At 52.7% G+C, this 8,797-nt stretch overlaps 1 protein-coding gene across 1 annotated transcript; it reads right to left on the bottom strand.

Annotated features, from left to right (window-relative positions):
* Positions 1–1,363: 1,363 nt before the first annotated feature.
* On the bottom strand, positions 1,364–7,924 carry LOC308048175 (apoptosis-inducing factor 3-like; the record flags this gene model as incomplete). The annotated part of the gene is made up of 18 exons (XM_080357127.1): positions 1,364–1,406; positions 1,528–1,632; positions 2,082–2,169; positions 2,628–2,726; positions 2,851–2,968; positions 3,050–3,126; positions 3,584–3,647; positions 3,991–4,062; positions 4,476–4,591; positions 5,159–5,289; positions 5,518–5,609; positions 6,045–6,131; positions 6,532–6,644; positions 6,775–6,856; positions 6,938–6,982; positions 7,387–7,496; positions 7,583–7,692; positions 7,863–7,924. The coding sequence occupies 18 exons, from the start codon at positions 7,922–7,924 to the stop codon at positions 1,364–1,366; spliced, it is 1,614 nt and encodes a 537-aa protein (XP_080213253.1).
* Between the last annotated feature and the right edge of the window lie 873 nt (positions 7,925–8,797).

Genomic DNA, 8,797 nt, shown 5'->3' on the forward strand with positions numbered 1-8,797 from the left:
GCTCAACAGGTCCTGGAGTGCACCAAGGAGGCAGAAAAGTCATGAAGGTGTGTGTGCAGGATACCCAAGGGCAAGGAGGAGCAGCTCCCGGGCTGTGCTCACCCTCCTGTGCATCACAGTGTGGTGCTGTCGATGCTTGGTGTGGAAGGGAACTCTCTACTCCAGCCACCAGCATCTCCACCCTTGCGTGCCTTGGCGTTGGGGTAATGATTAGATTTGCTGCTTCCTCCTGTTGCCAAAAAGGACCGACCCGACCTGCTGAAAACCAGCTCTGTGCCCGGTAAGATGTGGTTATTTCAGGGTAGAGAGTTGCCCTGAGCAGCTGCACCAAGCTCCTGAGGTCAGGAAATGTAAACCGCCACCTTTAAAGTCAACTTTTCAGATGTGAGAAGGTGCCGGAGTGCAAGTTATTGTATTTAATGCAAAACCAGCACCCTAGTATCTCACTTGCTGAGCAAACAGGCTTGGGCTCTGGTTAGCCTGCATTTCATGTGAAAGCAGAGGGTTTTTAGGGTGACAAAGTCAGTGTCCCTGCAGGAACTTGCCCAGCTCTCGGGGTTTACTCTTCCTCCTGCAAAGCCCCATGTGACCGGTGAGTAAGTGCAGTGTTTCCTGTAGAAAGAACAGCTTTGCTTGCTGCTGCCTTGCAAAAATCCAGTGACTCTTTCCTCCAGCATCAAGGCTGCATTTTCTACAGCATCTGGCCACCTCCTCGAAGCATCCAGCACGCAGGGACGTGGTGGGAGAGGAGACACCAGCCAAGGCTGCTGTCAGGGAGTGGGAATCGCTTGCTGCAGCAGATATTGTGATATTTGAGGCAGCCGTAACAATGCCCGCAGGTGCTGCTGGCTCAGATGGGATGGCAGCCCTCTGTCCTTAGGGGTAAGGTATTTCGTGTGAGCTCCTACGCACAGACTATCTATTTCCCAGCTGGGAGAGCAGCTTGCCTTGGTCACAGCTCCCCTTGCTGGGAAAACGTGCTTTTTGCAAAGCAGAAGGTCAACGTGACCGGTGTGCTGAACCCAAGCTCCCTGCCAACAGCCAGTGAGAGGAGCAGGAGGGGCTCGTGGATCTGTGAACGTGTGGCTGCTTCTGCCTGCTCAGATCCTCAGCTGAGCCCCAGGACCTGAGTGTCCTCCTCTTGTCCAGCCCAGCAGGTCCCTGCCTGGAAGAGAGGGGAAAGCGCTGCTTTGCTTTGCCCCAGCGTGCAAGCAAGCAGCCGAGGGCTGTCTGCAAACACAAAACGCAGGTGCTGGGTTCAGCTTTGCTTGTAATTTTATTTCTCTTGTGCCACGACAGGAGGATGCGGAGCTGCTAACGCTTGGTTGACTCTGTGCCACTCACGGCAGGGCACGTACCAAGCTTACGTTTCTGCCAGTGAGGGTGTATTGCAGATGTCGCAGGCCCTGCAAGCAAGAGGTACGTTGCAGATTTGCACTAAATTATCTTTGTGTCTCTCAGTGGACCCTGCTGGCATGGGGAACACAGCGCAGCGCCACCCACCAGCCTGGTCAGGGTGGCACTTACTCTGCTTCTTCTTTAGAGATTTGTTTCCCCGAGTATAAAACTTCTGCAATCAGGGACACCATGGGGTCACAGTTCAGGCTGGCGGCTGCAGTCACAAAGCCATCCCTGAAAGGGAAAGCGGAAGAACGTGGATGTCCTCACTGTACATAGCTCAGCATGGCAGCATCCCCATGGCAGCCCGGCTGGAGCCCAGCTGTATTTTGGAGGGCTCAGAGGAGGGTGGCTGGTGCTGCAGGGTGCGCGGGGACTTGTGACAGATCGCCTGGCGCTGCTGGGAGCTGGGCACCGAGCCTGGGAGCAGCGGGGCAGAGGGAGAGGAGATGTGTCCCAGGCTCCCTGCCTAGCTGGTGTCTTCGTCAGAGCTCATTCTCTTCTCCTTCCCTGCTTTGGTTTGCTCTGAAACCATCTCACTGTTGATTCAACAGCCAGCAGCTGCCTGCAGTGCGTGGCCATGGGAGGTGATGTGGAGCCTCTGCAGGAGCTCTGCAGGCTGTAAGGGACAGAATCGTGTCCTGTTCCCAGGGCACTGCTGTGTCATGGCACCAACCAGCCACAGGTTCACTCTCCTGATGTAAAAGATCAAGAACTTCTGTTGCTCCAGGCTGCCCTTCACAACGGTGTCTGTGTATCCCTTCCCACAGCCTGAGAGAGAGAGAGAGAACATCGCAGCCCACTCGGGGAGCCCTAGTACCACAGCTGGCACCCGTCCCACCTCGGTGCCATCACAGGTAGGGGCAGAGGGGACAGGGACTGGCTGGAGCTGGGAACAGGGATGGGGAGCGGACATAGACACCATGGACAAGCATAACAGACCCAAAACTGCAGGACTGCGTCATGACCCAAGCCTCTCCTTGCCTTGGAGAGGGAATTTCTTCCTCCTTTGTGACCTCTAAGCCACCGGAGATCAGAAAGAACAAGAGCTCTGGGTAACCTGCTGGCCCAGAGCTCAGAAACAGGGTTCACAAACTCAGTCCAAAACTTGAGCTGCTTCAGGTAAACTCTGCACCCCCTGTGTGTTTACAAGCCCCAGACCCCGCTGGTGGATGAGCAGATGGGCTTGGAAGCAGTTGAGCTCTTCCCATCTCTCTGCCTCCTCCTACCTGCATAGCGGATGCTTTTGCCAAGCATCCTGGTCCAGAAGAAGGGGACAGTGTGCAGCTTCTTCTCTCTCTTCAGCATGTTAAAGGCAGCAATGTGACCTGTGATGAGCCAGGAGAAGAAATAGTTTCGTTGCTTGTAGGTCCTCAAAGAAGTGCCCTTTGCCTCTTATTTCCCTGCTGTCCTCTCTGTCCTGCTCCTCCCATGCCCATCTTCCTGTCTCACCATGGGCCTCTGCCACCTGTTGGTGGTGGATGCTAGACTGTTCCCAGCTGAGAAGCTCTACAGGAAAGGAGACCACATCCCCAGCAGCAAAGACATTTGGGATGTTGGTTCGCATGTGCTGATGGGACAAAAAGCAATTAGTGCAATGATGAGAGGGATGGGACTGGGTGTGGACCGAGAATGCTCAGCTGGCACTTACTAGATCCACCAGGATGGCGCCGCTGTCATCTCTGGCGATGGAGGTGCCCTTCAGAAATGTGGAGTTGGGGACCACTCCTGCAGGGAGAGGAGCAAGGACAAATGCAGCAAAGCTCGGCAAAGGCAGGGAGGAAATTTGCCTTGGCCCTACAGCAAAAATGTGCGTGTTCAGCCTGCTTGGAGCCCAGCAGCTCGCAGCAGTGACTAGTTCTTGGGCTGGTGCTGGGCTAATCCAGGGGCAATAAAACTAAGGTGCAGAACAAGGTGTGCTCTGATACCACAGCTGGGACCTGCGGAGCTCAGCAAGCGAACCAGGGTCACTCTGAGAGCATAAGTAGCTCCTTCCTCCTGCTGCTGCTTGTGGGCTGCTGATGTTCTCCAGGTGCTTAGGGACAAGAGGAAGGGTTGGATGACAGCAGAGCAAGAAAGTTATTGCAGGGAGCGGTGTCCTGGGGACGCACTGGGGTGCTCTGGGCTTGCTGGCTGTTCTCCCCACTCCCAAAGCCACCTCCCTCTCCCAGCTGGGCTTTCATACCTATTCCCACCACTACCACATCGGCAGGTAGATTCTCTCCACTGGAAAGAATAGCCTCTGTGACCTAGGAAGGAAGCAAGAATCGTTAACAAAGGGTTAAAAACTCTGTCCTAATTCCTGCCGACTCCCTGCTGCCTCATTCTTTGCTGTCTTATTTCTTCCCCAGGTTCAGATCACCTTGTCCAACTAATGTGTGTTGCCAGGAATGTAAGAGAAAAATCACTCTGTTGTCCCTGAGATATGAACAGATACTGGTGCCCTTTGAGTTCAGAGTTGTGCTCAATGAGAAGAAATGTGAGGGTCTAAATGTGGGAGAGGAAAGCCTAGGTGAAGGCACTGTTTTATGCCTCAGTTTGGGTTTTTTCCCCTAAAATTAACAGTTGATTGATCACAATGGCATGACTGACCTTTCCATCCTTTCCTTTCAGCTCACAGAGTTCTGTTTCCATGTAAAACTTCACCCCGTTATTTTGCAGCATCTGAAAAGGAAGAGGAAGCTGGTTTGAGTATTCACAAGGAAATTCCAGGCTGTGCTGCTGTAAAAAACAGCCGTACCCAGCCAAAACCCAGGCAGGCGGCTCAGCTGCTGTGGAGCAGTTTCGTTTGTGTCCCTGGCTGGTGCAGGCTGCCTGGAAGCCTGGCTTTGATGCCCTGGTCAGGACTCTAGGATGAAGCAGGGCTTAGGGATGAAGCTGAGCTGGGGAGTGCAACATGTGTGCGAGAGAGGTTGGGACCAGCTGTGTGTGTGCAGCTGGGGCTGTGAGAAAGTCGGCTAGGCATATGGGGTTGTCACTCAGGACAGGGGCTGGATTTCCCAGGCTGTTGCAGGTCACAGGGCTGCTTGAGTAGCATGTGTTCTCCATCCTAGGAATTAGCAGCAAGTTTTCCTCACCTTCATGGCGACACCTCCAACCTCAGGACCCAGCGCATGCTGGAAAGGGAACTCCTTTTTTTCCACCACTGAGACGGCACCAGCCTTGTCTGAGAGGAAGGCAGCGATCTCCATTCCTGCAAGGGGAAGGCATGCCTGAGGTGAGCCCGCTGCAAGCAGGAACCTGCACCTTCCTCCTTGGAAAGCTTTTCCCTTTCCAGGTGAGGAGAACAAATCTGATGTCGTGCCAGTGTTGAGCTACTCCTCTCTGCATTTCTGGGCTGAGGTATTTAGCCTCCCTGTTCTTTCTTCTCATGCACTACAGACCTGGATATTAGGAAATGCAAAAACCAGCTTCTAGCTGTGTACAAAGTAGCTCCCTTTCCATGCCTTACTCCCTCACTTTCTCAATGCTTCTAGGGACTCCAGCTCCTCCGAAGGACAGTGACCTTTTCACAAGGCACATTTCCCTCTGTGTGTATCCACAAATTGTTTATAACTCTCAAAGTTTATGGCTGTCAGAGGAAACAGTGAGTATGTGCTATGTAACGCACACTCCCGCCAGCTATAGGGCTCCAGGGAGAATCCCAGCCAGGCAATGAATGAACATCCCTTCCCTGAGAGCCCCGAGTTAACCTGCACATGCAGCAAAAGTGGGTTTCAAGGCTGTCAGTGATGACTTGGTGCCCACTCTAGCCTGGTACCTATGAATGAAGCTCCTACGATCACCAGATTCCTCCCAGTTGCCAGCTCTAAGATCTTTCTCGAGTCTTCTGGGGTTTGGAGAATGCACACATTCTGCAGGTCTGCACCGGGGACTTTGAGGCAGCTGGAACTGAAAGAGAAAGAATCCAGATACATCTCATAGTCAGAAATGAAACAGAAAGGATGGAGTGGGAGCACAAGCCCATGCAATCTCTCAGCTGTGTCACCCCGTCATGTCCTTTTATCTCATCTCCTACCACCTCCCTCTCACGCACCTCTAGAAAACCCCCACACCCCTGTGTTGACCCATCTTGTCCCATCTAAAATGTTGTGTACAGCAGATGCTTTGTGCGCTTACTGGCTGCCTGTTGCAATGAGCAGCTGATGGTACTTCTGTGAGGACCCATCCATGAAGCGGACCTTCTGCTTCTGGAAATCCACCGATACTGCCTGCAGGAGAAAGGAGGCAAAGATCTGACAAGTACCTCTGGACCACTGGTGTCCTGTCATGTCAGCCCATTCTGCTTGCCTGTGACTGCATGCCCAATTTCTGGACACTCAGGTGAGATGAGGAATGCTGGGGTCCTCTCTCTTACTTCCTACAGGTCTTAGGCTTTAGGAGCACTCAGTGACAGCACCAAGTCTGGGTTCCTCTAAGGCTGGTTTGAAGGCTCACCCTCTTTGCATGTGCATGGGTAGCACAGATGAGTGTTACACCCAAGGCCTGCACACCAGCTCTTGGAGTGCTGTCCCAGAAAGTAACGCATGTACTTAGGTAGAGCCCTAATTTCTACAAATGTAGCCCTATGCCTGCAGGTGTGGGTGTCCCCTCCCCATGGCAGGTACAGGATCACCCACTGAGAACTGAATTGGTTGCTCTTGTACCTCTTTCTCTGTCCACATTTCTATGCCACGAACACTAAGGAATTCAGGTTTCCTCAGGTAGGCGTCCTCAGCTTTCAAGTTCATTTGCTGGAAACAAAGGAGAAATATGAAATAAAGCACTTCTTGCAGCCAGCAATACTCTTGCAGTGTTTACTGGGATGTAAGTTTGCATAAGAGGCAAATTTTGCATTAGTAGATCACACTCCCCACATCGTCTTCTTGTCCCTCCTCAGAAAAACCCATCAACTCAAACTCTCTAGAGGGAAGAACTCAGTCAAAGGGGGTAAAACCATTAGCTTATGGTGCACTGTGATCAAGGACTTTCTGGGAGGAGGAAGTGAGATGTTAGCTGGAAATTATACCCCTTTTCCTCGTGGGTGCCTCAGCACTCCTGCTTTGCCAAAACGGCTCAATTTCTCTCTGGCCAAGAGTGTGGGCAGTGTCCCTAATTCACACATGGTACTCAGAGTCCTTCTCACATACAAACCTTGCTCAGTTTGGATTTGTCATACGGAACGTGGTTCTCTTTGGTGGCCATGATGATCCTGCCAGTAAAGCCCTCTTGGCGAAGTGTCTCTGCACACGCGAGGGCAGCCACACCTACAACAGATGCTCATCCCAGCCCTCTTATATGTCACTAAGGAGTAGGAGGAGGAAGGCACGTCCTCCCTGGAGGAGAGAGTGGCAGCTTACAGCATCCGCGGAGAATGCACAGTATCACTTCACTGACCTCCTCCCAGAAGCAGCATCGTGTCGCAGTTGAGAAGGCATCGCATGCTTGTGTCCTTCACCCTCCGACTGCTTTCAAGATCCTAGAAGAAAATGAGAAATGCTGAAATCACACCTAGCCCACAGTGCTGCTTGAGCTTAGCAACAGGAGGTAAGGTCAGTACCTTCTTTTTTGCTGTAACAAACACCCTTCCATCTTCCACTGTTACCTGAAGGGGTGAGAGTGCATTTAAGCACCACATTCATGAGGTGGTGGTGGGAGCTTTTCTGGGAGGTTCTGGTCCAGTGAACCATCTGTCTCTGATACATCGAGAGTGACTTGTAGGGATCTCGGATGGCAAATGGTGCTGAGGAGCTCATGAGCTTTTCTCCTCATCCCAAGGACACTCAGGAAGAGCTGTGCTGGCTGTACAGCATCGCCTTTGATCAAACAGAGCTTTAGGACATGGCATTAGATGATCCCGACAAATCATCCCATGTGTAGCTCTGCCTGACCTGGACCACAGAGCCATGGCCAGGACAAGGTCTTTGTAGCTGATGTAAAGAACATGGTGCTTGTGGGTGGTATGGAGGACACGGCTCAAACTGGGAGCAGGAAGAGGCGAGAAGTCACCTTAAAGCAAGGAAGACAGTCCAGAGCAGGGTATTCCTCGATGTCTCCAGTTTTGATGTTAAAGCAGGAGCCATGCCAGGGGCAGCGCAGCCTCTCCCCTCTCAATACCCCTGCAACAGAAAATCCCCCCACAATGGAGCTGTGAGACCTGACCCCCCTGACACAGCTTCTCTCCCCTGCCCAGAGCCAGGGTCACCTTTGCTGAGTGGGGCGCCATAGTGGGGACACTTGCTGCCCAAGGCACTGAACTGCTTCTTGTTCCTGACCAGCAGCACTGGGTAACCAGCCACCATCACCTCCAAGAGCCTGGTGGAGAGGTGGGTACCCAAGGGAGCCAAGGCTCTATCCCTCGCAGCAGACACGCCGCCCCCTCAACCAACAGCATGGTGGCCAACAGCATGGCGGCTGCTGCCATGGCAACTCCAGCCCTGCTGTCTGCAGACCAGCCCTTGGCCTCCCCACCACCGGCTACTCACTCTCCATCCCCAATGTCACCTTCCTTGCAGACTTCGGCGGTGACAGTGTCATCGCCGTCCATGCCGGTGGCTGCGGGCAAGCAGAGGGAGGGGTTGGCCACCGTGGATGCTGTTGCCTGCAAGTGCTTTCACCCCCTCAGCAGACAATCCTTCCCACACATCTTCGTGGTCTTGCTGCAAAATCCCACCCCAAAATGTCAGGCCACCACCCCCCAGCTGGGAGTGGGCTGGCACCACATGCTCAAGGGGTACCAAACTCCTGGTATAGCAGGAAAAAATCCTCAACTGGTGGGAAATACACATTTCCTGCATTTTTTAACTTTGTCTCCAAACCTGAAGCCCATTCCTCTGCCCTTCTCTCCTCCAACCGAAACCTAATTTTTGTTTTCAGCCCCATGTCCCATTAAACTCAACTGCAGCGCAGGGTGAGTGAGCAAATATGATTAATGACTGATGTTGATAGATAGGATTATTTATGGCAAGGTGCTGCTGCCATATCTCATGGGTTTCCCCAAGTCCGAGTCCAAAGGGCTGCTTCAGCCTCTCGGAAACCTCTCTGACATTTGTACAGAGATGTTATTCTCACTAGTTGTCATGAAAGCAGTAATCCCTGCCCAAAATTCCTTCTGGGCTAGGAAACAGCCAAAAACCTTGGTCCTTAGCACTGTTCCTGCCTTAACAATCAGCTGAGAGGCTGTTTAAAAATCTCCCTCTCTGTTTTGGATAAAAAAGGCAAGAAATGGAGCAGAGGAGGGTCAGTCAAGGTAGGTTTCAGTGCAAGGTGGTGACTTGTACCTGCAAATCCCCATCATGCTGCTACCCCACTGGTCCCATAGGAGAAGTGTTGGTGGGTACTCACCCGGTCCTGCCATGGGGGGCTCTAGTGACTGTCCCCGGAGTCGGAAAGCCATCACCGTCACCGTTTGTGAGCTTCT

Source organism: Nesoenas mayeri (assembly GCF_963082525.1).
Source record: "Nesoenas mayeri genome assembly, chromosome: 20".
Classification (NCBI taxonomy): domain Eukaryota; kingdom Metazoa; phylum Chordata; class Aves; order Columbiformes; family Columbidae; genus Nesoenas; species Nesoenas mayeri.